This window comes from Bos indicus x Bos taurus, chromosome 23 (assembly GCF_003369695.1).
Source record: "Bos indicus x Bos taurus breed Angus x Brahman F1 hybrid chromosome 23, Bos_hybrid_MaternalHap_v2.0, whole genome shotgun sequence".
In the NCBI taxonomy this organism is placed as follows: domain Eukaryota; kingdom Metazoa; phylum Chordata; class Mammalia; order Artiodactyla; family Bovidae; genus Bos; species Bos indicus x Bos taurus.
Window position 1 is genome coordinate 17,343,588 of NC_040098.1, and position 20,823 is coordinate 17,364,410.

General features: G+C 39.9%; 1 protein-coding gene across 9 annotated transcripts in view; it reads left to right on the forward strand.

Moving 5' to 3' along the window:
* The first annotated feature begins 203 nt into the window (after window positions 1–203).
* Window positions 204–20,823, forward strand: part of UBR2 (ubiquitin protein ligase E3 component n-recognin 2) — a 108,406-nt gene continuing 87,786 nt past the window's right edge. For 2 of the 9 annotated variants that reach the window (XM_027525094.1, XM_027525097.1), the window contains exons 1-2: window positions 252–661; window positions 8,965–9,224. In XM_027525094.1, the coding sequence (XP_027380895.1) occupies window positions 584–661; window positions 8,965–9,224 (338 nt within the window). In that variant the 5' untranslated portion in view covers window positions 252–583. Of the gene's footprint in view, window positions 662–8,964; window positions 9,225–20,823 lie in introns of all 9 variants that reach the window. The other 7 variants (XM_027525096.1, XM_027525095.1, XM_027525102.1 and 4 more) reach the window with 7 other exon arrangements.

Below are 20,823 nucleotides of genomic sequence, written 5' to 3' on the forward strand. Positions count from 1 at the left end.
AGTACCACACAGTATCTCGCGCTTCTGCCTCTTCCCAGGTGGTCTCTTCCCACGATTCTAGCTGTGCAGAAAAGCCCCGCCCGCTCATCTGCCATTTCTCCAAGCTCTTAGGAGACGAAGGGACTACAACTCCCACAATGCCATCCTGGGTGGGAGGATGGGTTCCTTGTAAGGGTTCCACCTTTTCCCTGGCCTTACGGAGGACGACTACAACTCCCAGAGTGCTCTGCTTCCTCTTTGGGGTGTTATTGCCCCTTTCACGGTGCCGGACGCTGTAGAAACGGGCTAGAGTGCCAGGTCCGATGTTTTCTGTGTCCTTCCCCGAGGCAGGGACGAGGCGGTGACTTGACTCTTGGGCGCAGAGCCCGGGAGGGAGCGCAGGAGACGCTGTCCCTTCTGCCCGGCTCACCTCGCCCTCCTCTTCGTCTTCTCCACCCGCAGCCACCTGAACTCCTGCTCAAGACCGACCGCCCCAGGCAGGGTGGTGACTTTGCACCCCACCTCACCGCCCCGGGCCGTGGCGAGGCCGCTGCCCTCGGGGCGGCAGTAGCGGCGTCAGCGCTGGGGAGGCGAAGGAGGGAAAATGGCGTCGGAGCTGGAGCCTGAGGTGCAGGCCCTCGACCGGAGTTTGCTGGAATGTTCAGCTGAGGAGACCGCGGGGGTGAGTGCCTGGACCGGGGCTAGGATGTCCGGCCGTGGCAGGCCGCGCCCCGGGGGAGGAACCGACTCCTGGGAATCCCTGGGTGGCGGGCCCTGACTTGGGGTGACGACCCGGCGCGCGGGGCCTCGCCGTGTAGGTAATGGCCCGGGGAGGCCCCAGATCCTGCCCCTCTCCGTCCCTCTTTATCCACAAGTAGCCGGCAGCGCTGCTGGGTGCACCAGCCACCCTCGCGTTCCCTTTCGCTCTTCCATTATTCCTTCTTTCCCCCTCACTCCCAGTAAGTCCCCCAGCACAGGGCCTTTGCCCTCTGTGCCAACTCTGCTTCCTGGTTTTTTGGATACTTTGTCTTCCTGATTCCTTTTAGGGAGATAAGCGGAGCCTTGCCTCCTCATTTGAAACCTGCCGCCTTTACTTTGTTTCTGGCACCGGCCTTGGCATCCAAAGATGCCAGCAACACTGTTCTCCGTCTTTACCCCTCCTTTTCATTCCTTTTTTGCCCTGGTTTGGTCAGTCGACGTTAGTGAATGTGCGAAGAGTTAGTGTCTTGACACATTTATGGAGTGTGAGAAAGTGGTCGTTGAGACTGGGAGATTAAAACAATAATTCGTCTAGGAGTTGGGGGTAGTTGGACGGAGAACAAACGTTATATAACTTTGAGAGAGCGGCTGTCAGTAAATGGAAGCTAATAATGTGGCCACAGCATGGTGAGAGCAGTTAATGCCCCAAACTTAAAGCATTCAAAGCCAGTCTTGTGCTGAACCCGTAGTATGAATGTGCTCATATAAGTAGCAGAGTTATAAAACAATTAAAAAAACTCGATGGTATCTTTCCTCCAGAAGGACAGGGAACACCCATTAGAACAGATTGCCCAGAATGATTATGAATGGACCAAAACAGCTTAGGCCCCACCTTTCGTGCTTCTGATTTAAAAAAACTAATAGGGAGGAAGTGACCTTTGAGCACAAGTCAACAATCTGAATGTTAGGAACAAAATTGTAGTAGGGCACTATGGGGCTGTTGGTTAGTAAGGAGTTATTTTGGGCGAATTGATGAGGGCACTAGATCATAGGGGAAGTAAATGTCAGGAGTAGAGGTGAAAAGTTTCAAGAAACACGTTGTTGAACGATACGTCTTTGTTTTTAAACCAACTTGTTTAGTTCAGTTTTCATTTACTTTCTGCTTAATATTGCAACAACCCAAGGATTTTCCCCATCTGCCTTTCATTTATCGAGAGATTTGGGGAAAAAAAAAAAGAAAGCTGTGTTTGAAGTAAATAGTAAAATGATGATAACAGCTGTTCCCTATCCACGTCGTCCTGTCAGTATCCATGTTGATATCTGTCCTGTTATTTACCTGACGTTTTCTTTTTTACTCCACCGAGTTTTGCCCGTGACCCAGTGGTACAGGCTATGTACTCTATTTTCCTAGTTCTAAAAGTGCAAGCTGTTGTACCCCTGAAACTAACACAACATTGGTAATCAACTAGACTCCAATATGAAATAAAATTTTAAATAAAAGTGCAAGTTATTTAGTGAGAGCTTCTCAAATTTGTTGAGATTTCCTGAGTAAACAGTTATAAAACCAATGCTAGAGACCAGTGCTCCTAGTCCCTGCATAGTGAAATTCTCAGTCAGATGTAGTGGGGGAGATTAAGGGAAATGCAATCAAAGTTTAGTACTCTGGACTTGGAGTTTGTGAAGATCAGAGTCTGAGCTACATTTTAGTTTTGCTCTGTTTCCTTTTAAATGGATTTCTGAATAATAAGATGGAAAAAAATTTAGTCTGAAGGCCAACAAAATTTCTTAAAGATTCAGGCTAGTAGTAAAATACAGGATTCTTCAAGCAGTATAATTTGCCCGTACTTTGTGAAGCATTGATTGTCTGTATTTGGTTAAAACAGCATAATGCTTTAATATTCTTCCAGCTTCGGCTCCAGCCCAGCCTTTGTCACAAATTAAAATGAATAAAGTTTTCTCAGGTTAAAATAAACTTTAGAGAGAATAAACAAGTAATAAACAGTTACTGCAGCCTTTAGACCTCTGTAACTGGTAATTGGTTGGGATCACATCCGTCTCAAATTACTTAATAAGCACTGGTGTCATCTTTCCCACACTGTATTTACACACTGGCTTTTCTTATTTGAATGAGGAGGAAGGACTATTTGTGACCCCATCTATTCTTTACTAGAATGCGTCACGGAAGTATGAAAGTACTCCAGTACTTTCAAGTTTAGGATAGTAAAGTGACTGGCCCTGTGTTCTAGTTTTCTCTTTCCTTTGGTAGAGTTGATTCTGCAAGTATGTTCAGTTCAGTTCAGTCGCTCAGTCGTGTCTGACTCTGCGACCCTGTGGACTGCAGCATACCAGGCTTCCCTTTCCGTCACCAACTCCCGGTTGTGCAAGTATATATGACTCCCCAATGGCACCCCACTCCAGTACTCTTGCCTGGAGAATCCCATGGATGGAGGAGCCTGGTAGGCTGAAGTCCATGGGGTCGCTAAGAGTCGGACACGACTGAGTGACTATCACTTTCACTTTCCACTTTTGCGCATTGGAGAAGGAAGTGGCAACCCACTCCAGTGTTCTTGCCTGGAGAATCCCAGGGACGGGAGAGCCAGGTGGGCTGCCGTCTTTGGAGTCGCACACAGTCGGACAGGACTGAAGCGACTTAGCAGCAGCAGCAGCAGCAACACTTCTTGAGTCTATCTACATCTTATGCTCCACAGATTGGATTATATCTTTAAGTGGATGATTTGCTGCTGCTGCTGCTAAGTCGCTTCAGTCGTGTCCGACTCTGTGCGACCCCACAGACGGCAGCCCACCAGGCTTCCCTGTCCCTGGGATTCCCCAGGCAAGAACACTGGAGTGGGTTGCCATTTCCTTCTCCAATGCATGAAAGTGAAAAGTGAAAGTGATAGTCGCTCAGTCGTATCCTACTGTAGCGACCCCGTGGACTGCAGCCTACCAGGCTCTTCCGTCCATGGGATTTTCCAGGCAAAAGTACTGGAGTGGGGTGCCATTGCCTTCTCCGAAGTGGATATATTGTTTCTCCCCAAGTCTGAAAGAACTATGTATTCCTTACAGAAGTTTTATGTAGAGTATTATATCTATATTGATTACTTTTTACCTTAAAATTTTCAGCAGTTTTATATATTGCAATGTAATTCACATATCTTACAGTTCAGTTCAGTGGTTTTTAGTATATGCAGAGTTGTACAGCCATCACCACAATCAATTTTAGAACATTTTCATCACCTTCCCAAAAGAAGTCTTGTATCCATTAGCTGTACACTCCTCCTAACCTCCCAGACTCTAGGCCACTGCTGACCTGTTTCTTTGTTTCCATAGATTAGTCTCTTCTGGAAATTTAATATAAATGGGGTTATGTAATATGTTGTCTTTTGTGACTGGTTTCTTTTCGCTTAGCATAAGTATTCAAGGTTTGTCCTTATTGTAGCATGTATCCTCAATACTTCATTCCTTTTTACTGCCAAATGATAGTCCATTATGTGGATATACCATATTTTATTAATCCATTCATCAGTTGATGGCTGTTTGGGTTGTTCAACTTTTGGGAGATTATGAATTGTGTTAGTATGAACTTTTGTGTACAGTTTTTTTGTGGGAACATATGTTTTCGTTTCTATTGGGCATATACCCAGGAGAGGAATTGCTGGGTCAGGAATTGCTAGGCAGAAATGACTGCATCGTTTTACCTTCCTGTCTGCAGATGCGGTTTTCAGTGGGTTTCACATCCTTGTTAACACTTGTTAGTTGTCTGTTTTTTCATTATAGCCATTCCATTGGGTGTAAAGTTGGATCTCTTCATAGTTTTGATTTGTATTTCCCTCGTGACTCATGATGTTGAACATCTTTTCATAAGCTTTTTGGGTATTTGTTTATATTTTTTTTAAGTGTCAATTCGGATCTTTTGCCTATTTTTAAGTTAGATTTTTCTTGGTTCTAATTTTTTCTTAATATAGTCCTGAAAGCTCCGTTTCAGCATTAGTGATTGTTGCTTTAGATTGTTGTTTTATAGTTAACTTACATGTTGATTATCCTTGTTCAAAAGCAAAACCAAATGTGGTTAAAGAATACAGCTTTAATTTGGCAAGCATTATAGTTAGATACTGTGATACAAGCTTCCCTTGTGGCTTACCTGGAAAAGAATCCGCCTGCAATGTGGGAAACCTGGGTTCAATTCCTGGGTTGGGAAGATCCCCTGGAGAAGGGAAAGGCTACCCACTCCAATATTCTGGCCTGGAGAATTCCAGGGACTGTATAGTCCATGGGGTCCCAAAGACTCAGACATGCCTGAGCGACTTTCACTTTCACTGTGCTAAAAGAACTAACCCCAAGGGATTCTTTCATTTTTGTGTTTATTATACTTGCTCTCCATCCCAAGGCTGAAAATTAGCTTTCAAAATAGGAGAGAGCCTAGAAGCATTGTCATAACATGTTTACTATAGTGGAATGAGTTGACAGTTTCTCCACGTCCCTTGTGGAGGACTTCTAATAAGGTAGTGCTTGTTACTGTGATGTGCACGTTACATGGTCTGAAATAAGGACAGATTAACACGCAGCCGAATTGGGAATCTGGTCATTTTTCCTGTTGAAGAAATAGTTACAATTAGCTTATGTTCCTGAGAACTAATACAAAAAGCTATAGATTTTTTTCTTTTGAGAAATATGTGAACCATTGTTCTGAAATGCAGCCAGAAATTTTTTCCACCTGCTCATTTTCACTTCACAGCTTTTTCTTCTAATCTATACTGTTGCTGGTCACTAATTCTATATCTCTGGTATATAATTCCCATGTAAAGGTACTTTGCTTTGTTTATTAAGTGTTTTAAGTAAGGTGACTGATTTTTTATTCCTTAGCCAGAAGCTGATATTAGTTTCTGAATTTTTTGTTTAAGAAATCTATGAACATATTTAGCCCATCAGTGTTGTTGGAGCCACAGACAACATTTTCTTTTACAAAGCACCATCCTTTATCCTCCCTGAATCAAAATTCTGCAAAAGTAAACTTTTAAGAGAAATGGCAACATAAAATATAAGACAAAAAATCGCTGTTAAACAAAACCTTTAAATATGTTGTAAATTAAAATTGAAGCATAGTTTTCTAGGATCCTGGGGGCGAATTCTTAAATCTTAATGATTGTCTCCCTCCAAGTACTGTTTTCCAGGCAAGAACACGGACACGACTGAAGTGACTTAGCAGCAGCAAGTACTGTTTTAAGAGTAATTTAGTCTCTTTCCTACTTAATAAAAGGAGACAGAGCAAAATTAGTTACATTTGGAAAGGGGTTTCACTTCAGGGGTAAAGACTTTTTCACTGTTTTCAATTGTAAACTTCCATCCAGCCCTTATCTTATGAACAAGAGTTTTACATTTTTAGGAAAAGTTTTCTCAAGTGTGAAATTAACTAGAAAGTTAGTATATACTACCTCATGAATATTTAAAATCTCTCTGTGGAGTTATTTTTCAAAAAAAAGAAGTGGACTGAAGATTATGCAAGTAATAGTTAAAAAGAAGACCTTGTACTCTTTTTTTTTTTAATGTTTTATTTTATATTGGAGTATAGCCATTAGAAGACCTTATACTCTTGTCTTATGGTGTTAGACATCACTTGAATGCACTCTTTCTTAACAAGGATGTAATTTGAGACATAAATGTAGTCTATAGGTAAACATGAGACCTATGAGTTAACAGATAACTGCATTTTTGTAGAAGTGAGTTGTTCCATGTTTTCTGATTTCAAATTTTTATTTGGTTTAGAGACAGAAAAGGTTGGTTGTAATTAACACAAGGAAATATGGAGGACAAGTAAACGTAGATGGAATTGGTATGGGAGGCAGGAATAAATAAATGACAGAATATGAGGAAAAATCTTAAGGTTTAGGGAAATAGAAAGAGAAAAGAATGGAGGTGGTTTGATGGATGCCTTATTATAGGGTTTACTTGGTTTGGTTTTTAGAGCCTGCACCTGGATTGGCTTTATTTATGCTTCCATAAAAGCCACATGGAGCATCTTTCTGTAATATCAACGTTAAGTGACAGTCAGTAGTACAGATATATTTATAGTCACTAGGTTAATGGATTTTGCTAAATGCCTGCTGGGGCTTGGTTCTGTTATAGATTTGGGGGTTGTTGGGGGTGGGGTAGAGGAACAGGAGATTAGGGTAAGGAATGGGCAGAGAAGGCGTCTTAGAGAAAGTGAAACATAAACTGAGATCTGAAGAATGAGTAGAAAATAGCCCTGGGAAGCAGAGAGGAGCAATGCCAGTCAGGAGGAGGAGACTAGTAAGTATAATACAAGACACAGGCTTTGTAAACCGTGTCAGTGGACTTGACTTGATCCTAAATAGAAGGGGAAACAGTGACACGATCAGATTGGCATTTTGCAAGAAATGCTCTGGTAGTGAGTTTGGAAAAATGGACTGTAGAGGGGCCAAACTAGTGGGGATCACCAGTTAGAATATGGTTGCACCAGTCTGATGGCTCTGGGCAGTTTGGACTAGGGTAGTGGGGGCACTGCCAGTAGGGATGGAGAGAAAGAAATGGATGGATTCAACAGATGTTGAGGAATCCTAATAGACAAGACATGATGATTAATTGAATGTTGGAGTAAGGAAGAAAGATTTCTGTGTTTTTTTTCTGGTTTGAATACCTGGTAGATGCTGGAGTTTAAAATAGGGAAATGGAGGAAATAGCAGGAGGTTTTGTGTTGTGGAAGATCATGAGTTCAATTTTGGACATATTGAGTTGGTGTCTGAAAGGAAAAACTGTTTCTTCTGTTTCTCTTTACATTCACACCAACACTCCCAGCCACCAAATGTAGGGGATTGTTTTTCCCACATCAAGCAGTTCTCTCCTTCTCAGCAGACACCAATTGGGTGCCCTACAAGTTGGTCAATTCTGACGTTATACACCTGGAGATAGCATCAGATCCCAAAGATTAAGGGCTCAGTCCCACAAAGCTGCCCCCATTACTACTTCAGATGCCACTCACAAGCAGGGGGTCCTCGGGTTACCCACAATTTATGTTGCAAATGAGGGGGGTTCCTGTGACCCCCTCTTTGGGTTCAATAATTTGCTGCAGTGGCTGCCAGAACTCAAGGAAGCAGTTTATTTACTAGGTTACTTGTTTATTATAAAATGATACAACTCAGGAATAACCAAATGAAACAGAGGAAGGTATGTGGAGCTTCCATGCCCTTTCTGGGCATGTTAGCACCTCTGCCTGTTCATCAAGGAAGAAGGTGGCTGAACCTCAACACTTTGGGATTCTTATGGAGGCTTCATGCCTCCATAGGCGTGATGATCAAATCATTGGTCATGAGTGATTAACTTCACCTCCAGCACCTCTCCCTTCCCTGAAGTTGGTTGGGGTGGAGGCTGTAAGTTCCCACCTACTAATCATGTTCCTGTGGCAACCAGCTCCCCATCCTTAGGGGCTTTCCAAAAGTCACCTCAGTAACTGCAGTTCAGGTCTGATTGAAAGAGGTTTGCTTTGAATAACAAAAGACACTCCTTTCTTTATCTCACTTATACTTAGGAAATTTCAAGAGTTTTAGGAACTCTGTGCTAGGAATGAGAAAACCAAAAGTGTATTTCTTATTGTAAATTACAATATCGCAGCATCTGTTAGATATCTAAGTAGAATTACCACAGGTAGTAGGACATGAAAGTTTGGGTACAGGAAACAGTGGCTTTTTTAAATGTTTTTAGCGTGGAGAGCAAAGGAGAAAGGGTTTAAGCAGAGGTTGATCAGGGGGAAAAGAACATAATCATTAAAACAAAGTCTCTTGTGGGGTGTCATTTATTAATCATTGAGAAATAGAATTAGTATATTGGCTGTTCCTGTTTACTGTATGTTCTTGCTATCAGCAAACTGAAAAGAGAATCCAAATCACAATCAGTGTATCATTTGAGCAAAACAGTTGAAATTAGAAAGGAAGTCAGATGGGCTCAATGGCTAGCATCTTTGAGATGATTTGTTGTGGTTATTTTCCTGGACTGCCCATAGAAGGTTGCTTCAGGAGTCATTTTGAGGAGATGGGCTCATTTCACTGTTGATTTTGCTTTCACTTTAAGTAGAAATCTAAGATACTGGCTATTGTAGTTAAAATCTAAACGTTTTACCCTTTTTGAAAAGGCATACAGTGATGAATGTTGTCAATAAAACAGTTTATAAGATTCTTTTGTCATTATTTTTTGTGTCTAGAAGAAAACAGAGTAGATTTATTCAAATTTGCAGTTTATTGACTTTGTTTAAAATTATTTTTTCTTTTTTTAAAGAAATGGCTGCAAGCAACTGACCTCACTAGAGAAGTATACCAGCATTTGGCCCACCATGTACCCAAAATCTACTGCAGGGGTCCCAACCCTTTTCCACAGAAAGAAGACATGTTGGCACATCAAGTTTTGTTGGGACCAATGGAATGGTACCTTTGTGGTGAAGATCCTGAGTTGGGATTTTCCAAACTTGAACAAACAAATAAACCTTCTCATCTTTGTGGTCGTGTTTTTAAAGTGGGAGAACCTACATACTCTTGCAGGTAAGATATTGCCATTTTCTTTCTTTCCTTCTTGTTTTTACTTTTTTCATGAAACCTTACATTTTAATTTTTAAATTATGAAATATTATATAAATGTGTGTGTGTGTGTAAGTCTACACAACAAATATATTTGGTTTAATAACTTATTATAAACAAATATTATTTTCCAGGTCAAGAAATAGAGCATCACCAGGACTGCAGAGACCCATAGTGTGCTTTCTTCCTCCTCCATAGTTAACCCCTACCTTGACTCTTGTAATGATCACTTTCTTGCTTTTCTTGATAGAGTGGTTCTTTTTGATGTTCGAATTACCCCATGTTTGGCCTTTGAATGCCCCATCACACTAGCTTCTTGGTCATTTTCACATGCCTTTCATAGTCTTTGGGTGCTTCTTTGCTTTCTGGCACAAGATGTCCACACCTCACTTTGTACTTACTCTGACCCATATATGCAATCAGCCACTTATGCAGGGAGTTTCCTTTTAGTTGGGAATGTTAGGAACCATGGTCTGGGTACTATATGTACTTAGTACTACTAGGTTGACTTTATATTTCTTGTTGAGAATTGAGTGTACAGGGGTAGAAGATGGAGAGGAAAGTGCTCTGTTTCCTTTTAGGACTATCTTCTCCTGTTTCTCAGAACTAATCATTATTGACAAACTCTTATATATCCTTCCAGAAATTTTTTGTGCCTATACATGCCATATATGGGGCTATCTTAAACATATATATGCAGACATACATAGAAAAGGGACTATGTTAGATATACTGGGCTAAGTTTTCCTTTCTCTACAAAATCTTGCCATTGACATCTGTCCATATCGGCTCATATAGCTAGGTAATATTCCATTGTGTGGATACAGTATTGATTGTATTATATTTTTTTCTTTAAGACTTTTTCCCATGCAACTTAATTTTGGTTACAACTTCTGGGTGTCTGTTGCAGTCTTTCTTTATGGTTAGAATACCAATCAAGAGCTTTTTATATATTGAAAGACTGTTAGATCTAGTTTTTTGTTTGTCTATACAGAAACCTAAGTCCCTTATTGGTATTTGGAGAAGTAGATCTAGTTTAATCGCATGATTTACAGATGAGGAAACTGAGATCCAATTGTTGCAATAACATCCTTTGTGTCAAAAATATCCAGTTCCAAAGCATGCATTTGTATGTCGTGTCTTTGAATCTTCAGTTTGGAATGTTGCATTGGTTTTTCTTTGACTTTCATGATCTGGACACTTTTGACAAGTACAGACCAAATGCCTCTCAATTTGGGTTTGTCTGTATGCTTCATGGTTAGAGTCAGGTTGTTTCTTTCACAGAAATATTACAAAAATTACATGTTCTCAGTGTTCCAGGTTTGAACCAAAGTGTTCCAGTTTGGTTCAATAGCTCTTTAACTTTGATCACTTGATTTCTGCAAGGCTTCTCTGCTGTGGAGTTACTCTTTTTCCCTCTCTAATCACTAAATGTTTGGTGGTGAGATACTTTGAGACATATTAAATATCCTCTTTCTTACCAAATGTTCAGTTTTTTATTTGTATCAGTATGTATTCATGGAGTCCCATTATTCTGGTGGTCAAAATTGTCCTAGATTTGACCAGTGGAAGGCCTTTCAGGCAGTTTCCCTGGTGGCTCAGACAGTAAAGAATCTGCCTGCAATGTGGGAGACCTGGATTCCATCCCTGGGTTGGGAAGATCCCTTGGAGAAGGGAAAGGCTACCCACTCCAGTATTCTTGCCTAGAGAATCCCCATGGACACAGGAGCCTGGCGGGCTGCAGTCCATGGGGTCGCAAATAGTCAGACACAACAGAGTGACTAAGCATGCACACACAGGCCTTCAAGCTGTCTTTGTTGTTTTTTATGTCCCCATCATTCTTTGAGCACTTCCTTTTTCTGACACAAGATGTTCTGAACACATCTTGGACTTTTCTCTGCCTTAGTTCTGAAATCAACCATTTCTCCAAGGAGCCTGTTCCTTTTTAGTAGAGATCAGTGTTCAGAAATAAGATAGTAAGTCTACTTGTTGCTGTTGGTATGTCACTAATCCCAAACCCTGTCCGTGGATCTGTGTATCTGTATGTAGGTCTCTCTGGTTCTAGTCCAGCACCACAGGATTCTTTATTGTTTTCTTCCTTTGCATATTTTGTCTCTTCTCTAATGATGCCATGTGTGTCTGTGTATGGGGCCATCCCAGGGGAGAACAGGTTGGATGCTAGTTTGAATGCTTTGTAAGGAGGGTTTGATTAAATTGACAGTTCTGAGAGCTTCCATGACTAGAAGAAAAAGAAGTAGAAAGAATCTTGTTTTCAGCAGTGATCATGGAATTGGCTTTTTTGGGGGTTTGGAGAAGTGGAGGTGGGATGACAGGAGGAGGAATGTATTTATTCCCTCAGTGAAAGTGGTGCACTGAAAAGCTGTTTGCCTATATTTGAAGATTAAGTGTGCCTGTAGGATTTGTTGGTGAAACCAAGTCAGGATGATCTCAGAAGAGTTTTCCTGTATGTGTATGGTAGAGGCTGGAGTCTTTGAGATATAAAATCATTAGAGTGTGGAGGTATAGGTTAATCCATTCATACCTATCATGGGTATTCTAACTGTGTATTTAGAGAATGTATAGAATCAATGAAAAGGAAGGTTCCTTGGGTAAGAATTTCCATGTTCATGACATCATCTAAAGGGTCACGAAAGTGAAAGTGTCTCAGTTGTGTCCAACTTTTTGCGACCCCATGGACTATACAGTCCATGAAATTCTCTAGGCCAAAATACTGGAGTGGTTAGCCTTTCCCTTCTCCAGGGGATCTTTCCAACCCAGGGATCAAACCCAGGTCTCCCACATTGCAGGCGGATTCTTTACCAGCTGAACCACAAGGGAAGCCCCAGAATACTGGAGTGGGTAGCCTATCCCTTCTCTAGCAGATCTTCCCAACCCAGGAATTGAACTGGGGTCTCCTGCATTGCAGGTAAATTCTTAACCAACTGAGCTATCAGGGACATTTATGCCCAGAATGGTTGAAGAAAGAAAGCAGTATGCAGTAACCTGTACTTGGACAGACAAGTACCCTGAAATGGGGGAGAAGGATATAATTATGATGGCCTCCTAGGACTCAAGCTGGAACCAGACTCTTAGAGGATATTTCTAAACTTTGTTGTTACTTAAAGTTGGCCAACTCCAGGTTATGAGCACAGACTTCTACAACATTGTCTAAAGTACAACTGAAAGTTGGGGACCTCCTGAGCCACACTCAATTCTGATCTGCTGGTTACAAATTTCAAGCATCTCCATAGATTATTTTAGGTTGGATAATCACTGGAACAATTCACAGAACTCAGGGAAATGCTGTAGTTATGATTAAAGTTTTATCATAGCAAAAACACACAAATCTGAACTAGCCAAAAGGCAAGATTTCCAAATGCAATGTTTTCTAATTCTCAGGGACATGTTGTTATCTTCCCAGCACATTTACTGCATGACAACAAAGTATTGCCAACCAGGGAAGCTCACCCAAGCTTAGGTGTCCAGAGTTTTTATTGGGGTTTCTTATATTGAATACTGGTTTATTGAATCATTGCCCACATGACTCAGTTTCCAATTCCACTGCCCTTCCCAGTGGCAGAGCTGTGCCTGAAAGCCCCAGTCCTCTAATCACATGATTTAGTTCAGTTCAGTCGCTCAATTGTGTCCGACTCTGTGACCCCGTGAATCTCAGCACGCCAGGCCTCCCTGTCCATCACCAACTCCTGGAGTTCACACAAATTCATGTCCATCGAGTTGATGATACCATCTAGCCATCTCATCCTCTGTCGTCACATGGTATTAGCCCTCTAATCACATTGGCCCTCTACTCACTTGCTCTAATCACGTGGTTAGTTTTCTGGTATGGCCAACCTCCACTCTGAGTTACTTAATTCTGCCTGCGCTCTTTGACAACCTAGAGGGGTGGCATGGGGAGGGAGGTTCAAGAGGGAGGGGATATGTATGCCCTTGGCTTATTCATGTTGATGTATGGCAGAAGCCATCACATTGTAAAGTAATTCAGTTCAGTTCAGTCACTCAGTTGTGTTCGACTCTTTGCATCCCCATGGACTGCAGCATACCAGGCTTCCCTGTCCATCACCAAGTACCAGAGCTTGCTCAAACTCATGCTCATTGAGTCGGTTGTGCCATACAACCGTCTCATCCTCTGTTGTCCCCTTCTCCTCCTGCCTTCAATCTTGCCCAGTATCAGGGTCTTCTCCAGTGAGTCCGTTCTTCACATCAGCTGGCCAAAGTATTGAAGTTTCAGCTGCAGCATCAGTCCTTCCAGTGAATATTCAGGACTGATTTCCTTTAAGAATGACCGGTTTGTTCTCCTTGCAGTCGAAGGGACTCTCAAGAGTCTTCTCCAACACCACAATTTAAAAGCATCAATTCTTTGGTGCTCAGCTTTCTTTATGGTCCAACTCTCAGATCTGTACATGACTACTGGAAAAACCATAGCTTTGACTAGACGGACCTTTGTTGGCAAAGTAATGTCCCTGCTTTTTAATATGCTGTCTAGATTGGTCATAGCTTTTCTTCCAAGGAGCAAGCATCTTTTAATTTCATGGCTGCAGTCACCATCTGCAGTGATTTTGGAGCCCCCCAAAATAAAATCTCACTGTTTCCATTGTTTCCCCATCTGTTTGCCATGGAGTGATGGGACCAGATGCCATAATCTTACTTTTCTGAGTGTTGAGTTTTAAGCCAACTTTTTCACTGGCTTCTTTCACTTTTATCAAGACGTTCTTTAGTTCCTCTTGGCTTTCTGCCAGGAGGGTGTTATTATCTGCATATCTGAGGTTATTGATATTTCTCCCAGCAGTCTTGATTCCAGCTTGTGCCTCATCCACACGGCATTTCGCTTGATGTACTCTGCATATAAGTTAAATAAGCAGGGTGACAATATACTCCTGTCCTGATTTGGAACCAGTCTGTTCCATGTCCAGTTCTAACTGTTGCTTCTTGACCTGCATACTGATTTCTCAGGAGGCAGATCAGGTGATCTGGTATTCCTATCTCTTGAAGAATTTTCCACAGTTTGTTGTGATCCACACAGTCAAAGGCTTTGGTATAGTCAATAAAGCAGAAGTAGATGTTTTTCTGGAACTCTCTTGCTTTTTTGATGATGCAATAGATGTTGGCAATTTGATTTCTGGTTCCTCTGCCTTTTCTAAATCCAGCTTGAATATCTGGAAGTTCACAGTTCATGTACTGTTGAAGCCTGGCTTGGAGAATTTTGAGCATTACTTTGCTAGTGTGTGAGATGACTGCAATTGTGCTGTAGTTTGAAAATTCTTTGGCATTGCCTTTCTTTGGGATTAGAATGAAGACTGAACTTTTCCAGTCCTGTGGCCACTGCTGAGTTTTCCAAATTTGTTGGCATATTGAGTGCAGCACTTTAACAGCATCATCTCTTAGGATTTGAAATAGCTCAACTGGAGTTCCATCACCTCCACTAGCTTTGTTCGTAGAGATAATTCCTAAGGCCCACTTGACTTCACATTCCAGGATGTCTGGCTCTAGGTGAGTGATCACACCATCATGATTATCTGGGTCATGAAGATCTCTTTTGTATAGTTGTTCTGTGTGTTCTTGCTACCTCTTCTTAATATCTTCTGCTTCTGGTAGTTCTGTACCATTTCTGTCCTTTATTGTGTCCATCTTTGCATGAAATGTTCCCTTGGTGTCTTTAATTTTCTTGAAGAGAGTAATTATCTGCCAATTAAAAATAAAATAAAATTTTAAAAAAAGTTACCTCATTAGTGTAAACTTTCAGATATGTGGGTGGAGTGGAAGCGTGAATAACAAAGACACTCCTATATATGGGAAATTTCAAGGATTTAGAGTTTCTTCCTAGGAACCCCAAAGGTCAGCCAAACTCTCTATCACACAGTTGTTAAGAAAGTAAGTGAGGTCCTTTGTATAGTGCTTTCCGCAATATTTGGTACATAATAAACTCTTGGTAAATGGGGTCTGAGGATGAACGTGTTATGTTTAAAGTAGTACATGAAACCCAGTACCTTGATAAGATGACATGGAGTCTGTTATTTGGAAAGATGAAATACGGTTATTGGAATTCTGGGAGAGTTTCTAAACTAGACCCTTTAGGAGAAAGGTGAGTTATGTCTGTAGGTTGGAGATTTTCTTTAACCAGAAAAAATGATACTCAGGAGTCTTTAAAATGAATCTGTGAAGGAAATTAAGTTAATTTTTCTGTTATTTGTTCATCATTTCTAAAATCGTGTAGATCTCAGATGATCTCGCTGAAGCCGCTGTGATGTCAGAAAAGCTATTTGTTTTCAGACAGTAGAGTAGTTTTTATATTTGTCTATACTTAGTTGGGAGAAGGCAGTAGCAACCCACTCCAGTATTCTTGCCTGGAAAATCCCATGGATGGAGGAGCCTGGTAGGCTGCAGTCCATGGGGTCGAGAAGAGTTGGACACGACTGAGCGACTTCACTTTGACTTTTCACTTTCATGCATTAGAGAAGGGAATGGCAACCCACTCCAGTGTTCTTGCCTGGAGAATCCCAGGGATGGCAGAGCCTGGTAGGCTGCCGTCTGTGGGGTCGCACAGAGTCAGACACGACTGAAGCAACTTAGCAGCAGCAGCAGCAGCAGCATACTTAGTTGGGCTTCCCTGGTGGCTCAAACGGTAAAGAATCCGCCTGCAATGCGGGAGACCTGGGTTCGATCCCTGGGTTGGAAAGATCCCCTGGATAAGGGAAAGGCTACCCACTTCAGTATTCTTGCCTGGAGAATCCCCATGGACAGATGGGCCTGACAGGCTACTGTCCATGGGGTCCCAAGGAATGGGACACGACTGAGCTACTTTGACTTTCACTTTTTCATACTTAGTTCTCTATTAGGAAAAATGGAATCAAATGTGGCACTTGTTATTTCTTTCTAAATAGAGATGATTGTTATTAGGGACAATCATGTTAGTGTGATGTTGATCATAAGTACTTATTTTGATATCTCATAACCATTAAGAAAAAGAAAATACTAGTAAAATGTGAAATCATATTTTGGTTTATGAGTTTAACATTAAGTTAATTCCATTGTTTTTTGTTGCAAAGTTAAATTAAAAACATTCTTATTTAACATTTAAAAGCTTACTGCTTAAATATTACAGATAACCAGAATTTGGAGTTGGGAGTTATGCTGCCATCAGTTAGAAATATTCTTAGTACATGTTTCCAGATAGTACTTTATGATTCTTTGTTATGAACAATTTTGCTTGTTTAATTTTTTTAAACATTGAGTCTGTCAGTAATGATAGATGAGGTTATGTTAAAAATAACCAACAAACTTACCATCTCAGAGACTTTAAATACCCAAAATACATTTATTACTCAGACTGTGTGACCAGATTGGTGGGGGTGATGAGTGGGGGCTCTGCTCTAAGTAGTTACTTTATACCATGTGGCATCTTGGTCAACTTAATATTTTTTTAAGGGTCACCAGAGCAAGGAAATAGGAGGGTCTTACACAGCAAATAAATTGCTCTGGCTCAAAAGTGACCACCATGCCTACATCCCTTTACCTAGAACTGGTTAGAAGGCCTCTGACTCCAAAACAGGGCAAGGAAGTGTATTTTTTTCTGTGTCTGGTAGAGATGCAGACTTGAAAGTGGATGAACATTAGAAGTGTTTTCAGTGATCTTTGGAGTTTGGGTGTTATTTTTCCTTCCTCACAGGATTGTTAGGATAAAAAGAGGTATAGTATAGAAAAACACTTAGGGAACTATAAGGAATTTTTATATGTAAGATTTTTTAAGCCGAATACTCAGTCTTAAAATTCATTATTGAGCCATGAGTAATAAATATCTTAGGCAGAGGGAAAGAGGTGGTTTCATTCCTTTTCTCTCTGGAAATATAGAACTCTAATATGGAAGAAACACTTATTTTCAGTAAGAAGAATTTGTTCAATTTTTTGCTTTTTAAAAAACTTGAACACTTGGATGTTTTTTTTAGGAGAGTTCTATTTTAAGACTGTTTTTTAAGAACATGAGTGGTCCAGAGATTGAAATCAATGCTGTGTTAGTTTAAAAAATATATGGATGTGATACATGAGTAAAATTGTGCTGTGTGTATTTGTAAATGTGGCTTTTTTTCATGAAACAATTTGTCTTAGAGATCTTTCTCAGTCAGTTTATATAAATCTACTTCATTCTTTTAACTGCTGTATTTCCACAGTAAGGCCAGGCCATGATTTATTTGTTTGCCCTATTAATGAAATGAGAAATGGACAATTTCTAGGATTTTTTTTTTATCCTGTAGCAAACCATGCTGCAGGGAACATTCTGTACCTATTTCTACACATCTCTTTTTATACACATTTTAGTGTTTTTCAAGATAGATACCTATTAGTAGAAACAGAATTTCATTGCTGGGTATTATCACTGTGTTCTTCAATGTACTGGAATTTCCCTTGTCTACTTTGCTCTCTCCAACCTGGAAAAGTAACAGAAAGTGGGTAGTTGATATCTCCTAGATAGGTTGAATTTCTGTGGTTGTCCAAAATGAATCTTGTATTCTTGGTTTGGATATTTATGGTCATTTTTATTTACTTTTTTTTTATGCACCAATTTGGTGTAAGATTGAACATAGCCATACATGGGGTATATTCATACCATAGCCATAATACCAACTTTACATGTATGCCTTTTATCCAGTTGTTGGGGAATAGTAGATGTATGAATAGGTTACTGTGGGGTAATCCTTTTAGATAAGGAAACTTGGATTTATATCACCAACATTTTCCTAATGATATCATATTTGAGTTCTTTATTTCTTAGAGGAAAGTTTACATATTTCAAAAGGCACAAATCTTAATTGTACATTTTTGACAATAGTTAACCTCATGTAACTCACATCCTGTCAAGCAGAGAACATTTCCATCTGACTGAAAATTTCCTTGTTAAGGACTTCAAGCCCTAGGTAACCACTATTCTGATATTTTCACCTTAGATTAGTTTTGTCCATTCTAGAACTTCATCAAAATGAAATCATACTCCTTTGTGCCTGGCTTCTTTTACTCAGCATAATGTATATCTGATTGATCTAGAATCCTATAATTATTAGAAATTGTTTCCACTTGTATTGCTGAGTAGTTGTCCATTGTATGAATGTACTTTAATTGCCCATAATCCATTGTTCTACTGATAAACATTTGAGTTGTTTCAGTTTGAGGTTATCATAAGTCTTCTATGGCTTTTTTTTAATCAGTTCATTCTGGTTTTTGGTAGAAATTTAAAATATTTAAAGGAAAGGAAAATGGTAGTTTGTTTCATAAATCATATCAGCTTATGCCAACATTATTTAAATGCAACTTATTCAAGTATTAAACATTATTATTTTAAATCTCTGTGTTTAAAATACCAATAAAGAAACTCCCTGGTGGTCCACTGGTTGGAATTCAGCTTCCACTGCAAGGGGCATAGGTTCAGTCCTGGTTGGGGAATGAAGATCCAGCATGTTGCATGGCACAGCCAAGCAATTTTTAAAAATAAAAGACCAAATAATAAATATTACACTATTAAAAGTCTTCAGCTTTTTATGACACACTTTAGGAATATTAAGACACCATTGGTCGTTGGTTGTTTATTCCCAAATTGCCCAGGCTCCTCTGTCCATGGGATTTCAAACCCACGTCTCCTACATTGCAGGCAGATTCTTTACCAGTGGGCCACCAGGGAAGACACCAGTAAGATAAGCTTTTCTATACTGTTATTATTCTGATAGACTGTCTATACTGTTATTATTCTGATAGACTGAACACTCTTAGCTGATCCATTAGTTACTGGCCATGACTATTTGCAAACAAGTCTTTGTGTGGACATATGTTTAATTTTGGGCTTCCCTGGTGGCTCAGTTGTAAAGAATCTGCCTCCAGTGCAAGAGATGCAGGAGACATGGATTTGATCCCTGGGTTGGGAAGATTCCCTGAAGGAGGAAATGGCAACCCACTCCAGTATACTTGCCTGGAAAATTCCATGGACAGAGGAACCTGGTGGGCCACAGTCCATGGGGTCACAAAGAGTCTGACACGACTGAGCAATTGCGTGCACACACACACACATTTAATTGTTAGTGGATTCTACCCCAGGAGTAGAATTGCTGCATCAAAGGACAAGTATGTTTGAACTTAATAAGAAACTGTCAAAACTTTTTCTAAAAAAAATTTTTTTTCCCGCCAGTAGTGTTCCACTTGCTCCATATTCTCACCAACATTTGATTTTGTCAGTCTTTTAAACTTTAGCTGTTCTATATAGTGATATCTCAATATGGTTTTAATTTTCTTTGATGACTAATGATGTTGGTGCAATTTTACATGTGTTCATTGCCCGTTGAACTAATGAAGTTTTTCTTCAAGTCTTTTTTTTTATTGGCTTCATTATCTTTTTATTACTGAGTTTTAGAGTTGTTTATGTATTCTGGATACAAGCCCTTTGTGAGACAGATTTTATGAGTGTCTCCTCCAAGTCTGTGACTTGCCTGTATGCTGTCTTATGATGGCAGAAGTTTTAAATTGAATGGTTTAACTTTCCAACTTTTAAATTTTATGAGGATTGTTTCTTGTGTTAAAGAAATTTCTGCCTTTTCCGAGGTGACAAAAATATTCTCTCAGTTTTCTCCTATAAACTTTGAAGTTTTAGGTTTTATATCTGGGTCTGCGATCTGTCTCAAAACTTGATTTTTTAAATCAAGTTTGAGGTATAAGGATTGAGCTTCACTTTCTTATTGCTTGTGGGGATCCAGTTGTTCTAGCACCATTTTTTTACTTTTCACATTAAATTGCTTTGTTCCCTTACCGAAGACCTCTTGACCATATGAGTGTGGGTCTATTTCAAAATACTGATCAATTCCATTCATTGATACAGCTATTCTAATGCCAATAACCACATTAACTTGATTACTGTAACTTTGTAGTAAACTTCGTATTGATTCCATTTTTGCTTCTTTAAAGTTTCTTTTCTCTATTTCAGATTCTTTGCATTTTATAAATTTTAGAATTAGCTTGTCAGTGTTTATTTTTAAGAAAGACTGCTGAGATTAAGATTGGGACTGCATTGACTCTATAGACCAGTTTGGGGAGAATTGACATTTTAACAATACTGAGTTTTCCAGTCCATGAACATCTTCTATCTCTCCATTTATTGAGGTCTTCTTTAATCTCTTTTAACTGTCTTATAGTTTTTATATAAAAGTTGTACATACCTTTTGTTACATATTTATTCCTAAGTATTTTATGATGGTGTTTTTTCCTTAGTTTTAATTTCAGTTTTCTTTTGTGAATATAAAGAAATAGAGTTGGTTTCTGATATCAAACTTGTATCTGTGAGCTTGTTACACTCATTTGTAGTTCTAGTAGTTTTTGTTTTCTTCTGGTTTTGGTTCTTTAGGATTTTTGCATAATTGTGTCCTCTCTGAATGGGGACAGTTATATTTGTTCCAGCCTTTCTGCCTTGTATTTTCTTGTGCCTTACTACACTGGTGAAAGAGGACATCCTTGCCTTGGATGAAGGCATTCAGTCTTTTGTGATAAAATATGTTGTTATAGTTTTCTCATAAAC